This window comes from Nomascus leucogenys, chromosome 8 (assembly GCF_006542625.1).
Source record: "Nomascus leucogenys isolate Asia chromosome 8, Asia_NLE_v1, whole genome shotgun sequence".
Lineage (NCBI taxonomy): Eukaryota > Metazoa > Chordata > Mammalia > Primates > Hylobatidae > Nomascus > Nomascus leucogenys.
This window is the reverse complement of record NC_044388.1, coordinates 15616268-15635309: the sequence shown is the minus strand read 5'-3', so window position 1 is coordinate 15635309 and position 19042 is coordinate 15616268. Positions and strand designations below refer to the sequence as shown.

The 19042-nt window shown below is 45.4% G+C and overlaps 1 protein-coding gene across 3 annotated transcripts in view; it reads left to right on the top strand.

Annotated features, from left to right (window-relative positions):
• Positions 1–19042, top strand: part of EPHB1 (EPH receptor B1) — a 457376-nt gene that overhangs the window by 345161 nt on the left and 93173 nt on the right. For all 3 annotated transcript variants that reach the window (XM_030816782.1, XM_003265255.3, XM_030816781.1), the window contains exons 6-9: positions 1858–1982; positions 10130–10292; positions 14079–14187; positions 15060–15124. In XM_030816782.1, coding sequence (XP_030672642.1) covers positions 1858–1982; positions 10130–10292; positions 14079–14187; positions 15060–15124 — 462 coding nt within the window. The remainder of the gene's footprint in view (positions 1–1857; positions 1983–10129; positions 10293–14078; positions 14188–15059; positions 15125–19042) is intronic.

The window sequence follows — 19042 nt, the reverse complement described above, 5'->3', positions numbered from 1 at the left end:
TGGGAAGAAGATAACTTTCAAATAAAGATCGGAAGATATGTAAATTGGTGAGACTTACCCAAGTATAGAACAGCAGCTCCTGGAGGCAAGAAGTCTCCCCTCTCTGGGGGCACAGCAGGAGCTTGGCGGCAAATTCCCAACAGGGAAGTTGTAGGGGGAATCAAAACTACATTAATTCAGACCCTCCATGAAGCAGACACAAAGATGGGATTAGATGTGTGAAAGATTTACTGGGGAAAAGAGATGGGAGCCAGAGGAGGCTGGGAAAGCCATCAGACCATAAGAAAGTTCTGATCCCTGTAAAGGAGAGAGGGAAGGAAGGAGGACTGGGTAGGGTAGGAAGAGCTTTAGCCTGCTGTGTGGGTTATAAGGTAGTGTTGGAAAGGCCACTGGGGAGTCTCTGAGTGGAAGTTGCCCATCAGAGTAGTCCCATATGTCGCAGGAATGGGTCTGCCATGGCATCCCTGCTGCTCTCATTCATTGACTGGGAGCAGCCTGTGGGAATCACAGCCTCTGTGTGAATATGGTGATGGACTGCAGAGTGCAGGAACTGGGGCTGTTAGTTAATTACTCTTTAAGGAGTAGGAACTCTGAGAGTTGCATTTCACAGCCACCACAAGGTCTCTAATGGGAACAGGGCATACCTGCCTTCAAGGTCCCAGAGGACACTCTGACTCTGAGTCCTTATCACACTTCTAACTCTTTGTGGCTTTCCTGGACTAGAAGCATCTTCAGAACAAGTGCTCTGCATCCTCTCCCCGAGGGGCTGCAAGTAGTAGGGACTCACTGAGGGTCCAATGAGTAGTGGAGAAAGCAGCAGCCCGCTTGTGACCCCATAGTTGTGCTGTGTAATTCCAGGTCTTTGAGGGCAATCTGTTAACTTGAATTGAGGATAGTAAATGTCACTCAGCCACGGTCCCCAGAGAAACCATTGTAAAGTGGAGTTCGAATGAGGAAAAGACCTTCGTCACTGCAGAAGTGCCAGGACTAAACGGAGCAGCCCCTGAGCAGAGCACAGATTGAAGCCTCATCCATTACCCGCCTCTTTCCCTAGAAAGACAGCCCTCATTTATTATTTCCAGACTGTTTTCATTTTACTTACACCATGTGAAAAATGTTGAATTGGGAAATAAATAATATTATTTCCGAACAGAGATTCTGAATCAACTTTACAGATTTTGGAATTATCTTGTTCCCAAATGTTTGATTTGTTTATCATTTCTTCATTTATACTTGTGAACTCCTTATTGGAAATTCCCTCATTTGGAAAACTGACCATACCTCTGTTGTTGGTCTGTGTTCATGTCTTTTTGAGAGATACCTCCTCTCTTCCTTTTAAAGTATAATAAAATCTAACTTGCAGGAATAGATGTTTGCTAGAATGCTCCTTTCTGTTGTACAGTAATTCTATACCAACTGGTTCTACTCTCTCATTATCATCTCTTGCCCCAGGTTCTCATCTCTGCAATAGCTCAGCCCACAACTGCAAGACTGAGGTTCCTTCAACACCTTCTTCTCAAAAACATTGCAGTGTTCCTCCTTTCCTCCTGTCTTTTTGTTTGATTCCTCCAACCGTCTCTTGTTTTGGTCAAGCCTTGCTGCCTCTGAAAGTCCCATGTCCATTCTACCTCCTGTGCACACATGCTTTCCTTTTCTAAATGCTACCTTCTCTCTCCTCTGTTATCCAAACTCCATTGATTATGCAAAACCCACAGGAAGTTCTGTAGATCCAGCTCAGCTGATGATAAAGAATGAGCAGAGTTCAAACCGAATGCCATTTTTCTCCCTACTTACCTCTGGAAGATGGCCTATAATTGAGTGTCTGTTCAGCTACCCTGTTTCTTTCTCTCTCCACAGCCCCCTCCACCGTTCCCATCATGCACCAAGTCAGTGCCACTATGAGGAGTATCACCTTGTCATGGCCACAGCCGGAGCAGCCCAATGGCATCATCCTGGACTATGAGATCCGGTACTATGAGAAGGTGAGCCAGCTCTACCTGTAAGCTTGCAAGACCCAAGGCCAGCCACTGTTCCATGGATGGTTGCTAGCTGAAGGCACAAAGGAGATAGGCTGCTGAGGTGGGGAGGATTCTGGTGACAGAGGTCAGAAGGTCCCTGGGAGAGTTATCCAGGTCTGCCCTGACAAAAGCCTTGTTCAAAGCCCAGGCACTTTCTGTGCAAACTAAGGAAAGAAACTTCCAATCCACCATCCTGCAATCTGGATAGTTCAGTGGCTGGGAAGGACCAGTCCCATTCTTCCAGTCACGTGTTTGATATACTAATGCAGATGCCACAAAACTGCCAGGAGTCCCGGAACCTTCAGAGGAGTGTGTGGTTTGGTAGATCAGTGTTTTTCAAAGTGTTTGTGTACCTCCAAAATAAATTTATTTATAAATTATATGCATGTACTACTGCACTAATATATTTGTGGAGGATGAAAAACATGTAAAGTGAACATTCAAATCGATGAGATAAAAATTAACAGAAATATAAATTTATATATTATTTTCCTTGACTACTCTTTAGCACCTGCTCCTGAGAATGACAGTGGGGCATGTGCTGCCAAGAAAAGGGAAATGGTGCCTGGTGGAGCTGGTCCCTGGCCTCCCTCTTACCAGGGCAAAATGCAGCATTTGCAAAAATCTTAGGAAAATACAGTGCCTTCTGTTTTAACCCAACACATTATTCGTAAAACCACACTATTCATTCACTTATTTGTTCAGTAAGTATTGTCAACTATTTGACAGGCACTATTCTAGGGTATATTAGTGATCAAGCAGACAAAGATTCCTGCCTTGGAGGAGCTCACTTTCCAACAGAGGGAAAGACAATAAACAGTGAACATAACAAATAAGAAAATCATATAGTGTGTCAACAGCATAGAGGAAAAAAGAAAAAAAATAGCAAGGTAAATGGGATCAGGAGGGTCAGGCTTGGGGAAGAGCAGTTTGCAGAATTAAGTAGAGGGGTAGAGATAGGCCTCTTGGAGAAGGTAAGATCTGAGTAAACCTGAAGAAAGTAAGATCGTTGTGAAGCAGTTATCTGGAGGAGGAAAGGGCAACAGCCTATGCAAAGGTCCTGAGGCACGATCATGACTGGTGATTCAACAAGCAGGAAGGAAACCAGCATGACTGGAGTGATGCAAGCAAATGGGGAAGTAATAGACAGATGAGAGAGGTTACCAGAGGAAGTCATCATGTTGGGCCTTAAAGACTGGGCCGGGTGCGGTGGCTCACACCTGCAATCCTAGCACGTTGGGAGGCCGAGGCAGGCAGTTCAGTTGTGCTCAGGAGTTCAAGACCAGCCTGACCAACATAATGAAACCCCAGCTCTACTAAAAATACAAAAAATTAGCCAGGAGTGGTGGCAGGCTACTCGGGAGGCTGAGGCTGGAGAATCACTTGAACCCAGGAGGTGGAGGTTGCAGGGATCCTAGATCACACCACTGCACTCCAGTGTGGGTGACAGAGCAAGACTCTGTCAAAAAAAAAAAAAAAAAAAAAGACTGGAGCTTTTCCACTGAGTGAGATATGGAGCTATAGCAGGTTGAGGAGCGGAGGAGGGACAAGATCTAACTTACATTTTGGACGGATCATTTAAGCTGTTCCACTGAAAACAGAGCTTAGTAGATCTACAATTATTAACAAGGATGATGGTGTAATCAGGGTAAAAGCAGAGGGCTGTTGAAATGCAGTTGATTTCCAGATCAGCTAAAGGCAGAGCTAACAGGATTTCCAGCAAGTTGGATTTTGGGCACGGGAAGGTTTTAGCTTGAACCACTAGAACAATGTAGCCGGCACTGACTGAGAAGGTGATTACTGTGGGTAGAGCATATCTGATGTGAGGAAAGGAACAGAAGTTCAGTTCAGTGTCAAAAATGCTTGTAAAATGGCCAAGCAGAGATGTGGGATAGGCAGCAAGAGATTCACATCTGGAGTTCAAGGGAGGGGACCGGGTGAAGATATCCTTCTGGGAGTTGCCAGTACGTAGATGATAAGAAAGTCCTGAGCCTGGGTGAGGTCTTGCAGTGGGTCACTGGAAATAAGGAGAGGATCAGAAACAGAGACCTATAGCCCTGCAACAGGGAGGCCATGCTGAATAGTGGGACATGACTGCACTGGAAGCAGAAGCCCTTGTTTCCAGTGCCCTGTGCAGCTAACCAGCCATGGAGCTGTGGTCCAATTACTTAACCACTCTAGGTCACAGTTTTACATTTATAGAATGGTAGCAGTTTACCTCCCTGAAAGTGGAGGTCTAGATGGATCACCAATCCCAGTCTGTAAGGAGGTATGCCCTTCAGCCATTAGAGCTGAACTTGCAAGCAAGGTGGAGGATTAAGCGGCATTCTATTCTACTTAAAGAATATTGAGTTTTATAAGGAGTTGATTCAGATACTTCAGTGAATTGGAAATAATTTAAAACAGCTGAATTCATAAGCATCTGTTATATCTGATCCATTTTGGATTCAGGGCTCTTACTTGCTAGATATTTTTTGTCAGTTAATGAAGTAAATGTTGACTTTTTAACATATTTTGGAACAATGTGTTTAGACTAACTGACCACATGGTCTCATTTTGTCATCAGAGTTGGCCTAACAAGGGTCCATCCAGTCCCCCTCCCACACACATAAGCTTGTAGCTCTATTGAAATAACACCTCATCTCAGAAAAACAATAATAATTTCTCCCCAGTGTGCACCTATTGTGTGCCAGGGGTTTTATAAACATTATCTTTCTTCCTCACACGCCAGTGTGGTAAATGTTAGTATCATTGCTATGGGCAAAGAAGTTTTTAAAAGGAAAACAAAGAATTTAATAAAGCAAAAACCTTGTCCAGAGTCCCACAGCTGGGAAGTGAGCCTGGGTCCTTTGCCCTGCAGCAGGTGGTGGTGCCAGAAAGGGGAAGAATATATTAGAGACCGTATACTCCTCCTCCTCATCTGCTGTGCCCAGAGCAGTTACTTCAGTGGGTAGCCAGGGCAGGGGTCAAGGGCTTAATGACAGGCCGAGCACTGAAGCCACGAGGCTCATGCATGTATGCCTTGGCTCCTTCCTCCCAAACCAGCCCAAGCTCCTCTGCTACCTTTCCCTTTACAGCTTTCCCTTGAAAACTGTAATTAACCTCAACTTTTTACGCTGTAAAAGCAGCCTATTCTCCCATTCAGGCTACCTCCCTGCTTCTTAGTAATTTGTACTAATTATTAACAGACACACATACACGGCAGCCCAATGCCTGCAGCAGCTTCCACACCTCAGTGAAGCATATTATTGTCCCCACTCCAGAGGAGAGAATGCTTTCCTTGGGAACAGAGAAGGTTCTTTGCCCAAATATTGGTTACCATTTGGTATATTACTATGGAATGCTCCTTCACTTACGAAGTGCTTGACTACAAAGTCCATTACATTGCTTTAACTATTCCTAAGACGACCAAAGAAAAAGATGTTAGCCCATGAGGGCCTTTTGAAACAATGATGATAATTCATCGTATCTTGAGTATCTATTATGTGCCAGATATACACAGATATATTAGCTCTGATCCTTAAAGGAAAAAAAGTGTATACTTGAAAACATATATAACCGGCCGGGCGCGGTGGCTCACGCCTGTAATCCCAGCACTTTGGGAGGTCGAGGTGGGTGGATCACAAGGTCAGGAGTTCGAGACCAGCCTGGCCAATAAGGTGAAACCCCGTCTCTACTAAAAATACAAAAAAATTAGCCGGGCGTGGTGGCACATGCCTGTAATCCCAGCTACTCAGGAGGCTGAGGCAGGAGAACTGCTTGAATCTGGGAGGCAAAGGTTGCAGTGAGCCGAGATCGCACCACTGCACTCCAGCCTGGGTGATAAGAGCGAGACTCCGTCTCAAAAAAAAAAGAAAAAGAAAACATATATAGCCAATTTATAGATGATGGAGCTATGTCATAGAAACGTTAAATGACTTACCCATAACAACACAGGTCATAGCTAGGGAGTCATAGAACCAGAACTTTACACATTTTTACTATACTTCAGTGGTGGAAACTTCTGAGCTTGATAGGAGAGTGGATGCTGAGGATCTCAAAATTAGTGTGGCTTCCAGAATAAGAAATTGTATCTTAATAATAAATCCAAATACTTGCAAACAGAATGATCTGCCTACCTGTTCCATGTGGCCTTGGAATCCTGGTTTTTTCTTTTTTTTTCTTTTTTATTATTATTATTATTATACTTTAAGTTTTAGGGTACATGTGCACAATGTGCAGGTTTGTTGCATATGTATCCATGTGCCATGTTGGCGAATCCTGGTCTTTAGAAGATGTAAACACAAATAGAATTCAGCGCAGTCGATGTCTTGGATTTGGTCCAAAGAAGCAAACCCCATTATTTCTTCATCTTGTGCCATCTCCTCTTCCCCCAAGGAAGTCCCAGCCTCTCGTCTAAACCAGGAGTCAGCAAGCTTTTCCTGTAAAGAACAAGAAAGTAATTAATTTAGGCTTATGGGCCATATGGTTTTTGCCCCAACTGCTATAGTCGACTCTGCCTTTGTACCAGGAAAGTAGCCATAGGCAATATGCAAATCGATGGGCGTGGCTGGGTTCCAGTGGAACTTTATCAAAACAGATAGCTGGTCCATGAGGGCAGTTTTGTAACCCCTGAAAACTTTCCATGGGTCTCCTGCTCCACATAACCCTTGGTTTGTGCTTAGGACCCCTTTCAGTTTCACTCTATGAATAGAATTGATGAGGCTTTTGCTTCCTCCACCAGCTCATTCATAGAGAGCTCAGACGCCATCGAGCTGATGATACTCCCGGAGCCTTTCCCATGTTCATCTCCTTCCCTATTTTAATACACTTCCATTCATCATTCTCTTTTGTTTACTGTCGTGTAGCACTTTTCACTCCTGGTGTCAGCGCTTGCAGACAAACCATGGGAGGAGCATCTACATCTGCTCTCAGCTGTCTTAATGATTAAACGTTTATGGTTACTCGCTCTTCATAATAACTGTATAGGCTAAGACTGGCTGGTTTAGGTCTTGGTAATTCCTACCTTTCAAATTTTAGGATCGTTTTCTCATAGAGACTCTTTCAGACCTTGGCAATATCTTGTGCTCAATCAATTCGTTCAAATAACTGGACTGAAGTGTACTGTTTATTTATTCATTTGGCATTGAGTTGTTGAGCGCCCAGGTGGTACAAGCACTGAGCTGCATGTTGGGGTGGGGAAGGAGAAATGAGGGAAACATGGTTTCTGCCCTCGACAGCTGCATTCTCCACCCTGCATCCTCTGTCTCCCACATACTTATAATCAGTCATAAGCAATCAATAATAATAATAAAAAAAGTAACTTTGTTCATGGCTCTTACTGATTTGCCTGAAATTGATTAATGATTTTGTGGGGAACAAGAACTAATATTCATTTTAATCACTGAACTTCTTCAAGAATGTTTGGACTATAAAGTGATTATGGAGTAGTGTTTGGTCCCCACAATCCAAATACCAGTGATGTATTAAAACAGTTTTTCAATAACAGCTATCCAGTCACTGCTTCACATTTATCAACCAGTGCCTGATTTCAGCAGATTCTAGTAAAACCAGAGAATTCAGGCAGCTGCTTGGATTTTGTAGCAATGCGATTTTATTCTTATTTGCAAGGTGACTTGGTGATTTTCACAGTTTCAGATCTCAGATCTCCACTGTGTCAAAATAGAAATGATCAAAGTTCTGGATGACATCCCTTCTATAGTGGACAGCCTTTCTTCTGAATCCCTGAGTGGGGGTGGGGAGGATCCCCTTGTGTTTAAATAGATCAAATAGTGGGTGGGCAGCTCCTCTGCAGGCAGTCTCTCCCAGAGCCCAGTAGACATCCCCTTCATTAGAGTGAGAATGGGCCTCTTTGTAACTTTCAACTGTGTGTTTGAGCTGACCTGGGACCTGTGGTCCCTCACAACTGCTTCTGAATCATTTATGGGCATTTCTATGCCACCCACACTTCAGATATGCCAATTACTTGCAGTCTCCTGAACTCCTCTAGGCCTTGCTTTTGCATGTTTAATTCTGTTCTCACTCTCCACATTCATCCATGTGGCTAATTTATTTCATCTTTTGTGACTCAGCTCAGGTCACCCTTTCCCTGAGTCACTCTGCATCTCCTGTGAAGTCTGGGCTGGATGGTCCCCTGCTGTGCCCTCACAATCCCCTGAACTGCTCTCTGCCAACTCACTCAATCAACACTGCTGTCATCTTCTGTTTATTTACCAGTCCACCCACAGATGTTACATCCCTAGAGGAAAGGGACCATGCCTTTTTACCTGCAGCCCATGTATAGCACCCAGACATAGTAGTGTGTCATAAATGTAACTGGCTGGCCAAATGAAGGAATGAGTGAATAAATACACATCAGGTCATCTTTGACTTTGCAAAGTAGGCTTTTATATATTTTAAACAATGGGAATTTCTTATCACTGTACTGTATTCTTTACATATATTTACATAAAATGTATTCCTTATATGGGAATTTCTTATCACTGTACTGTATCCTAGCTCAGCTCTCTTTCTTCTGTCATTTTACTGAGAATGCAGTTTACAATTTGTAAAGCATGCTTCTTGAACGATTGTGCCTAGAACTCATCTTAGTACCCCAGATCTGCACAGGGGACACAGGGACTTGGATCACTCCCTCCTAGTGATCCAAGCTGTTCATTTTCACTAAGGTCCCCATTTTTTTCTAGGATTCATGGTGCAGACAAAGACAGGCCCAGGCTTCAAGCCTCTGTTCATGCATACTTGCAGATAACCCAGAATCTTTGCAAAGAAAAGCTATGCTCATGTGAAAATGATTAGAGGCCAGGCTGGTATATAAGAAGGTGCTGAGGTGAGGTGTGATTTGGAATGACAGTAGTGTAGACAGTCCACAGCCCATACTGGTGAGAGAAGCCTTCCAAGAGAGGAGGTCTTGGGAAACATAGGCTTAAGCAATCTGGAGGGAGTAGAGGAGCCTTGGAGAGAGGCATTTTAGACAAAGAAAACAGCCTAAGCAAATGTCTGCTGGCCAAGATGTGGTCCCCGGATTTAGGGGAATGTGAGAGATTGGAATTGACTTCATTATGAAGGACCTGTGCATTTATGTCTAAGAGTTTTGCCTTTGTATGATGACAGTTTTTAAGAAAAGAAGTGTGTCATTGGGTGGGGTGGATGGGGAACATCAGGAAAGACAGGAGGCTGCAAAAGTCCGGGCACAAATCACGTGTTTAATAAGATAAGCAGCAAGGAGAAAAAGCCACCTTTTAAGGGCACTCATGATGGGCAAAAGAGTCATGCTTCTGGAAAACAGAAGCAACTCTCTGCACATCAGAGGACCCAAGTGTGCAGATGACAGGGACTGTAGAGGTCAGCACAGAAAGTGCTGGGGAGAGCGACAGACAGGAGAATGGGGCTGATCCGGAGTAGGTGGGGGGATGAGGACACAGGGCCCACTCTCCAGGGAGAAGGTAAATGCCCGCTCTGAATGCTGGTGGGAAGTAGCTGGGGGATGCACACCCAGACACGCGGCAAGGTGAGGGCAGAAGTACGTGTGGAGGGCAGTCCAGAATGGCCTCTACCTCTTCAGCAGAGTGGACACAAAGCCTTTTGCCTTAGCATTTGAAGGAACTGAAGGGGAGTGATGTAGAACAGCCACTTTGGGGAGTGTCTAGGGAGATCTGAGTCAGGAGAGAAAACAGGACAACTCAGCAGAAGCAAGACAAAGAGAGGCAGGCAGGACGCAGATGGATGTTGCCTAGTTTGCTTCTGCTGAGGTCAGAGACTTGAGGGGATTTTGCAAAGCTGGATGTGCTATGTTATTTCACCTCTGAACCCTGGAGGAGGAGGACTAGAGAATGACTATAAGCTTCCTTGCCAGTCCCTAAGCACTCAGTCATTTCCCTGGGCCTCTTTTCTCAGAGTGTGGCCACCTCATAGTCCAGACCTGACCCTGCATTCCCTTGGCCCAGGTCAGACTTCTTGTCCCCATCCAAAGGGATGGCCTGGAGCTGATGACAACTTCTAGCAGATCTGCAGGACCAAGAACTGATGGGGCCTGAGCACTCCAGGTGGAGTGGGCTGGGGGTGTAGCCTTCAGGAATGGGATGGTGAACCTTTCCCTTTCTTTCTTTTAGGAACACAATGAGTTCAACTCCTCCATGGCCAGGAGTCAGACCAACACAGCAAGGATTGATGGGCTGCGGCCTGGCATGGTTTATGTGGTACAGGTGCGCGCCCGCACTGTTGCTGGCTACGGCAAGTTCAGTGGCAAGATGTGCTTCCAGACTCTGACGGACGGTAAGGGTCGGGGAGGGCAGTGGCATAATCACAGGCCAGGCAGTGTGGGAGAAGAAGTAGCCCCAAAGATGCTGCACTGGCCAAAATGCCAATCTCCAACTGGATTCCAGTGGAATTGCCTTCAAATGGTTTGCCTCTCAGTGGGGCCATGTAGATTTTCCTAAAGTCTGGCTCCTTTCTCTCCCAACGTCTGGTTGGATTTGACTTTGAAAGGTCTCTTGCCGTGTGTGATCTTGCATTTCAGCAATGAGACTCATATGTGTCTCATGGAGCCAGTGTGCCCTCTTGCCTTTGTATCCAGGTCCAGATGCCTCTGCTGTTTCACCCTCACACCCACTTCACTCCTCCATGCTTATGGTCTGAAAGCTGAGCTCATGGCCCAGTTTCATGAGCTGAGGTCTTCAGGGAGGAAATGGAGAGACAAAATGTGGGATGTGGCAGTCTCATGCATCTGGGATCTCAGAAATTTGAAGCAACTTCACATGTGACCCCTAGTACGTCCTGCTCAGATGTCTCCAGAGAGAACAGCCAAGGTGTCCTCAAGGCCAGAAAGTCTATCACCATAAATATACTTCTACCTCTGGGTTTCATTAGTTCCCTATTATCACTATCTGCCCCAGTCCTCTGAGACCACCCCCCTCAATAGTTTCGAAAAATCTGATTTCCCAGTAGCCTCAGCATTGTGCTCGAATGTATCTATCCAACTGTGCCCACCACTCTCTCTCTCTTAGCTAGCCATTTACCATAGTTTATGTACTCATTTGTGTATCTGCCTACCTACGTACCTATATATATATATATATAAAATTCACTTATGAGCTGTTTCCTGATAGTTTTCCAAATGTCAGTCTATTCCTGACTCCCCAAATTGAAAGCTTTCCATTTTTCCTTCATTAATTAAATTATCCATAAAACAGTCTGTCCTTATACAGCATTTTATTTTAGGCCAATGCTCTTAGTCTGGGAGTTTGATAGGGCTTGAGATTTTATCTTGATGCGCATTGTGTTTTTTAATAATTTTGAAATTAATTGGAAACTTTTAAAATCAGGTGGTTTCTTATACAAATCAGGATGTTGATGTTCTTGTGAAAAAATTGTAAGAGAAGCCAATGCTCGTGGGCACTCTGGAGTGAGGACCTTGCCTTAAAGCTGAAAGGCAGCTGTCTCCATATGGTACCCACCACTTCCCAATATTTCTAAGCTGGATGCTTTGATGTGAACCATCTGGCCCCTGTAGGATTGGAGTTTGCAACCTATTTTGAGTTTATTTGAGGTGAACTTTCTCTCATATTTTGAGGATGGTGAGATGGGGTAGAGAGGTGAGCCAGTTAATTCAGGTTAATAATGCTACTGGTATGGAAAGAACACAGACTGTCTTCTTGTGCCTTAAGGACTCTGTCCCTCACTTTGCACCTCACTTACTGTCTAGATTTATAGGCACTCTGGCATCAGGAGGTACACAGGATTAAAAGCCCAAAACTCAAAATGCTCTGAGTGCTGGTCTCTTGGCAATTCTGCTAGACAAATCAAGAAGTAACAAATTTCTCCCAAGAAGGCTATTTCTTTTACATTTGGCAGTTAAGTTTTGCAAATCCAAGAGGGGCTGGATGTAAGAGAGTTCTGGTAAGTGGCCAAATTTGGGAGTATTTATCTTACGACTGAGGTTCACACATGGGTACTGATTATGTTCACTGGGGCAGCAGGCCTGTCTGCAGAGCGAAGGTAGTCAGAAGGATGATCAATGATAGGGTCATTGGGGCAGGGAGGACCTGTGGAATCCCGCCCAGAGTCAATGGCCACACTTTGGGCTGGTCACCTCCACATAGGGCAGACCCACTATGGCCCTGGGCTGCTCTTAGCTACACTGCTGTGATCTTTGACGGAGCTGCCTAATTTTTAAAAAATCATTCAAGTTTCATATTACATTATGAAGTTTTTAATTTATAAAGACATTGTTAAGGATGTTTCATTGGGGTTCCGTGTGTATTTTTCTATTGCCAACTTTATGTTTTAAATACACGTTACAGAAAGCTCTCAGCTGAGGGCAACTGAAAATTCACCTTCAGTCTTTAAAATCAACTTCCATCTTTAAAATTCTAGAGAGTGGGAGGCTTCAAGAACCAATATCCTTGTTCTTAGAAATCTTTCTCCTCCAACATGGTTGAAGGATAGTTCTCAAACATTGGGAACATTAGAATCACCTGGACTGTTTGTTAAAGATGCAGATACCCTGCTCTTCACCCAGAGGTTATGATTTAGTAGATCTGAGGAGGGGTCTGGAAATAGTCATGTTTAACAATCAGGCTCAGGTAATTCTGATAGCTCATGGGGGACCTCACTTTAAGAAGTATTGTCAGGTGGGCATGGTGGCTCACACCTGTAATCCCAGCACTTTGGGAGGCTGAGACAGGTGGATCACTTGAGGTAAGGAGTTCAAGACCAGCCTGGCCAAAATGGTAAAACCCCATCTCTACTAAAAATACAAAAAGTAGCCAAGTGTGGTGGCTTGTGCCTATAATCCCAGCTATTCGGCAGGCTGAGACATGAGAATTGCTTGAACTCAGGAGGTGGAGGTTACAGTGAGCCAAGATTGTGCCAGTGCACTCCAGCCTGGGCGACAGAGCAAGACTGTCTCAAAAAAAAAAAAGAAATATTTTCATTAGGGTTGCTAGATAAAAAATAAGATGAACAGTTAAATTTGAATTTCAGACAAACAAAAATTATGTTTTAGTGTAAGTATCTCCCAAGCAATATTTGAGGCATACTTATACTAAAAGCTTCTTCATTATTTATCAGAAATTCAAATGTGATTGGCAGTCCTACATTCATATTTGCTATAGCTGGCAACTCTAATTGTAATAGAACATAAATAGCTTGACTTCTATATGCCTAGGTCCTGAACATTAGGTAATAGTTCTTTAACACCAGTGAAAGCATAACCAGGGTAATACTAATACTAGCCAGCTGGGCCAAATGATTTGTATAGATTAAAGAAAAGAGATTTAGTATTTAGGACACCTATGATAGAGCAGACAGTGTGAAATGTGCTTCATATGATTTGATTTTTTTTCAACAGACAGGAAGTCTGAGGGTCAGAAAGACTAAATCGTGTGTCCGGTATCACAAAGCTTACACATGGTAACACCAGGGTTTAGATGAGCTCTGTCTGCCTCTATGACCTATAGGCTTCCCATTCCACTGCATAATTCAGCATGGTCCTAACAATTGGCAGAAGCCTTGATCATTTTCTTCTTGAGTGGGAACTCAGAGTGCTGGGCCATTCATTTCTCAGGCATTTCTTTATCCTCCACAGTGCCTGGAGGTAGTGCTGGCTGACTGCGGATACTCTTTAAATATCTGCTCAATGAATCTATTGACTCTGCGCCATTTCATAACTTCATGCTTTAGAAGATATTTCAGCAGTGGTTTTCATTTAGATAAGTCCCCTTCATTGGTATGTCCTTAACATGGCTGACAGTTCTTTGAGAGATCTTCCAATCGAGGGAATATGGATTGGGAATCATCTCTGCTCCAGGAATGTCATCAGCTATAGTTCCCAGATTCTGTCACGGCTGTTTTGTTTTCATTGTCCTTTGTTTTTGGTTGTTTTTGTTTATTTATAACTTAAAAATTGCTCTTTGTTTTGGTTAGACTTACAACTCTGACACATAGAAACTGCCCTCTACATATAAGTATATTTAGATGATGTTTTTGGTATTGTGCACTGAGTATCAGCTGTATGCAAAAGGCACATGGGGAGGATTCTAACGCCTCTTTCTCACCTAGATGATTACAAGTCAGAGCTGAGGGAGCAGCTGCCCCTGATTGCTGGCTCGGCAGCAGCCGGGGTCGTGTTCGTTGTGTCCTTGGTGGCCATCTCTATCGTCTGTAGCAGGTAGGTCCTCCACTCTCACTTGCTCTCCTTGGACCCAGGAAGCCCCTCTCTATGTGCCCTTTCCCAGGCTGTGTGGATCAGATAGAGTGTGACCATTAACGACCACAATCATCACTCCATCTCAATCCAAGAGCAGCCTAGAATTCTTTAGATATTTATTTAGCTGGGAAAAAAATTCATATGAGAGCTGAGCAAGGCTATGAGTAAACAGCATCCATCCTCAAACCTCATTTTAACGAAGACTTTTAGCCCCCCGCCCCGCTTACACACAATGGCTTTTCAGAGTGACAGTTACAAAATTGCATTTGACTCACTGGAGCATCCAGCCTGTGCACAACCCATCCTCCAGTTAGAGAGCTCACGCTCTCAGCAGCCAGCAAGAGGGAGGCAGGCTGGCAGGAGAGAAGATGAGGAGGAAAGGGAAACTCTGAGTTCTCCAGAAGAGCTGGCCCCGAAAGCCTTGTGATTTTTTAATACTGCTGCTACTGCCTTCAGTGGTTAGCCCAGATTCTGCCATGCAAAGCCCTGTAGTTGGCTCCCTCCCAAGCAGTTCTGCAAGGTAGCTTAAGTGCTGATGGACATCCTCTTCGCCTCTGCCCTCATCAGCACTGCCCTCTGAATGGGGTCCCACAGTCCCACTAGGCTTCTGCAAGACCTTGGCTGGAAAGCAGACCCATCTGCCCACAGGAGTGAGTGGTGGTCAGCCAGAGCTCTAACTGCAGCAGGAGGGCTGAAGTGAGAGTTGCCCAGTCCCTAATCCTGAGAGATGCCCCGGGTGAGCCCCCATCTGGCCTGGGGCCTAGATGGAGGTACCTGGAACAGACTGGTGGGTTGTGCCCTGTGGCTGAGAGAGCCCCTCTTTTTATCCACAGGAAACGGGCTTATAGCAAAGAGGCTGTGTACAGCGATAAGCTCCAGCATTACAGCACAGGCCGAGGTAAGTAGAAAGCAGACACCCAGTGTCTGACCCCCACAGGCCACTGAGTCAAGTGGGCTAGTGCTCAGAGCTCTCTTTATAGCCAGACTGGCTGGTCCCAGTGGCAAGTTCTCTCTTAGCCCCCAGTGCCTTGGCCACCTTTCTGCAGGTCCCCAGGGGCAACAGGCTACCCTCCCATCTGCCACCTACCTGTCGTGGGTACTCATTGGATGCCTGGTGGGTAGATTATTGTCTGCGTTGATAAGCCCATATAGGACAAAAATGCAGGGAAAAGATTGGGTTTAGCAAGTCAATGAGTCCTCAAATCAGACTCAGTGGGAAAAGATGGAGGGTTCGCTATTAACTTCTTCTGCCTTATCTTATCCAATTGAGTGGCTGGGGAATTTGTTAACCAAATTCACAGATAAGCCATAGAACATGAATGTGGGGAATTAAAAAGATAGCAGAGCCCAAAAGGCCAAAGTGCTGGGATATCTCCCAAGTGTTTTCCTTTAAGCAGTACCTTTAAAAGTTTTTCTCACTCATTATCCTCCTCTCTCTTTTATAAACCTATACTTATAATACTTTTATAACTAAAATTTCTTTTCACCAATGTGCAACATAAAGTTCTCTGTCACACTCATTTTCTCTTCTGTATAATGACAACATTGAAGGATCTGAGAAAGGTCTCTCTAGGTCATTTGGGCCACCTTCCTGCCTCCAGAAAGCAGAATTCTCAGATCCTTACAGCAGACACATTCCGTTTCTAAATAAGTCCTTTTGAATTCGACAGATGCCCTCAGAAATCTGTCCCAGCACAGTGTGCTGTGCTCTGTCGAGGCTTCTTCTGTGAGCCTCATCTCACCTCAACCTCAAGGCTTCTTCTGTGAGCCACGTCTCACCTCAACCCCCTTGTTGCAATGTAAGGCCAGTGCTTCCTGTTTTCTCAGCAATAAGCATGGAAAACAGACCTCCCAGGTACCTACACGCCAAGCCTGCCTCCACAGGGGGGTTCTTCTGGGGGCGAACATGGACTCCCAGGCCAGAGTTCTCATGGACCAGACTGCTTCTTCTCTAAGGTTACCCAAAGCGGGAAAGTGATGCCAGGATGTTCACAGCAGCAACTGCACCATGAAGGAGCTTGTGTTCTAATGCAGCCAGTGCTGACTCGGGCTATACAAAGGGCACTTCATAGATGTGGCTTTCAATCTAAGATCAAGACCCTGCCAAGGGTTTGCAGAGGCCCAAGCCCCTGGCAGCTGGGCTGCTGCCCAGGGCACTTATTCCTGGAGGGAGTTGTGGGTTCTGCACTGGCTGGAGCACTGCTGCTTTCCCACGGTGCCCCAGGGCAGCCCCTACCATCAGCAGGCCAAATTGGGGGGCCCTCTAGGCCACAGGCACAGCTCCTGCTATATTCAGAGTCCTGCTTATTCCTCTTTCTTTCTCTCCCTGGGCCACCCTATTACTCCATTGTCACTGATTTCAGAGGGATCAACCCTACTGTATTCTCTCTCCTATGGCCTGACTGTGTGCCTTGCTGCATAATCTACAGGATGCTTCTATTTATGTTGGCCTGTGCATTAGCCCTTCCAGGCAGGGCCTTACCTTCCTCAGCTGGAAAACAGGGACTTTGCTTGTACCTGTGATTCTCAAGTGATGGTGCACCCACCAGAGTGCCTCAGTATTTCCTCAAGGGTGACCTTCGTCTCCCTGCTTCCCTGCCTCTGCCTCAGGATCCTGACATTGCCTCCCTGACTCTTGCTCAGGGCTGGCTCTTTTTCATCATGAGCCACTGTAAGGTCCATTTCAGATCTGGCATCCTGTGAATGCTGTGGATAAAACATTTAGAGGTGGTCATGTCAGCCTGAAAGTGGAGCCAGGACCATAAGGATAAAAAATTAGGTTCAAAAGGAGGAATCTCCCTTCAAAGTCGAGAGATATCCAAAGATGCCTTAGGATGACTTAGGTGAGAGCTCCCTCTCCAAAAGTGTGCAAGCCAAACTTCACTCCTTGGGTGGGGTACAGAGGTTCTCCAAACATTGAGTGGGGTGAAACTTTGTGCCCTTTCGGCTGCTGCAACCTGAGATCTGGCTGTTCTCCTGCCCTCGAGGAGTAGCTATGCCAGGCCATCACGTGGTGCCCATGTGCACAAAAGCATGCTTGCAAAATGCTCACAGCCACCTTTTGGGGGACTCTGTTACCTCTCAGGCCAACAGAGGAAGATTTTACTGGTTCCTGAGATCCATAGAAAAACCAGTCCTCAGTCTGCAGTAATAGTGGCCTTGCTGGAGCAAGAGAGGACAGCTGAAGGAACATTGTTGGCCAGCTACATAGTCGCCATTCCTGGGACTCAGGATGGATGCAGGGTTGTTTGTGAGTCTGGGTTCACTCCCTTGGCTTCCTTAGAAGTCTGTCCTCTTTTTAATTCGGTTTGCCTTTTATAAATCTCGTCATTTCCCTCTATTCATAACTATTGTCTTTTGATCCAACCCTGGGCACCTGGCTCCTCTTTGCACCCAAGTTCTCTAAACTCAGTCTCATGCATTGAATTGTATTTGTGCATTTACTCCTGTGAATATCCATCTCCCTGACTAAAGCTATTACTGTTGGAGAATCATGGTCAAAGAGTGTAGAGCTGGCGGATGGCTCAGCACACATATAACAGAAGGGGAAACTGAAGGCTCTGATAGAGGAAGGGCCTGGCCAAAGAGGGAGTAGGGGTAGAAGTAATGGGTTAGGGAACTCCCTGCACTGGGAGTTTTATTCTGGCAGCTCTCTTAAACTCATTGAACCTTCACAACCACTCTAAGAGAAAGGAACTAACCTAGGAAGATTAAGTGACTTATCTAGGGCACATGACTAAGTAACAGGCAGACTACACACCCTCTAAGCCCGGGTGCAGAGCCCGTGCTCTTTCCACAGCCTGGTTATGAGGAGCAGCTCCAGGACTAATCCCAGCTGTCTAAGTTGGTGTTTTGTGGCTCCCCACTCTGCGTCCCACTGCAGGAGGCAGAAAGATTGATAAGGTGTGATCCGAATGTGTGCACATAACTATACCTGGACCATCCACAGGCATGAACTTCCGGGGGATGCAGACAGCAATTTGGAGCTCTGAGATCTTCCTGACTGGGGAGTAACAGAACACCAGCAGCTCCCCAGCTTGTTCATTAATGCCTGAGAGAGCCCCTGCCTCTCTTGCCTGCAGGCAAGGCACAGGACACTACAGAGAGGCTGGCAGCTCCTCCCCTCCCAGACCTTCCTTTCAAACTGATGCAAAGGCTGAAGAAGAGATGACAGAAATGTTTGCAAACAGAATACCTTCTCTAGCTAGTTGAGACATGGCGGATCTAGTAAATCTGAGAACATAATGTGGCTTCTAGGGCACTGGTTTAATGTTCATCCTGAGAGCCTGGAACACAGTGAACAGGAATATAGAGAATTTGGATTTGGGTGGAAAGAGACTAGCTGGAAAGCAGGTCGGAAGAGAAGATGTACTGGGTGTGGTGCTGGATGCTCTTCATCTGAGCCTATCATGCATGTTCAAGGGTGGGAGGGTGGGGATGTGGCTTTCTGAGTCCTGGAAGAGGCAGAGAAACAGCTTGTTCTGATGGTTTTTGTGGGCCCATTCTCAGTAGGTGCTGGCTGACTAATAATTGCCTGGATGAGATGATTTAGGCAGGCCAGGTGGCCACCTCGATGATCTAGGTGGGCAAGTGTAAGTTTGAGAATCTATCTTGAAAAAAGTTCCAGTTGATTCTACATTTGGGAAACGTAGAATCTAAAAGGTATTTACAAGGATTAGGTTACTACATACTTTGTAGAGGTTGACACCTCCCTTATTTCTGAGTTGGGTGGAATGTGTGGGGGTAGGGAGAGTGGAAGATGAGAGCTTGTTAAGGGGTTTCGGGTCAAGGGCTTTCAGAAAGCGGCCCTGACAGA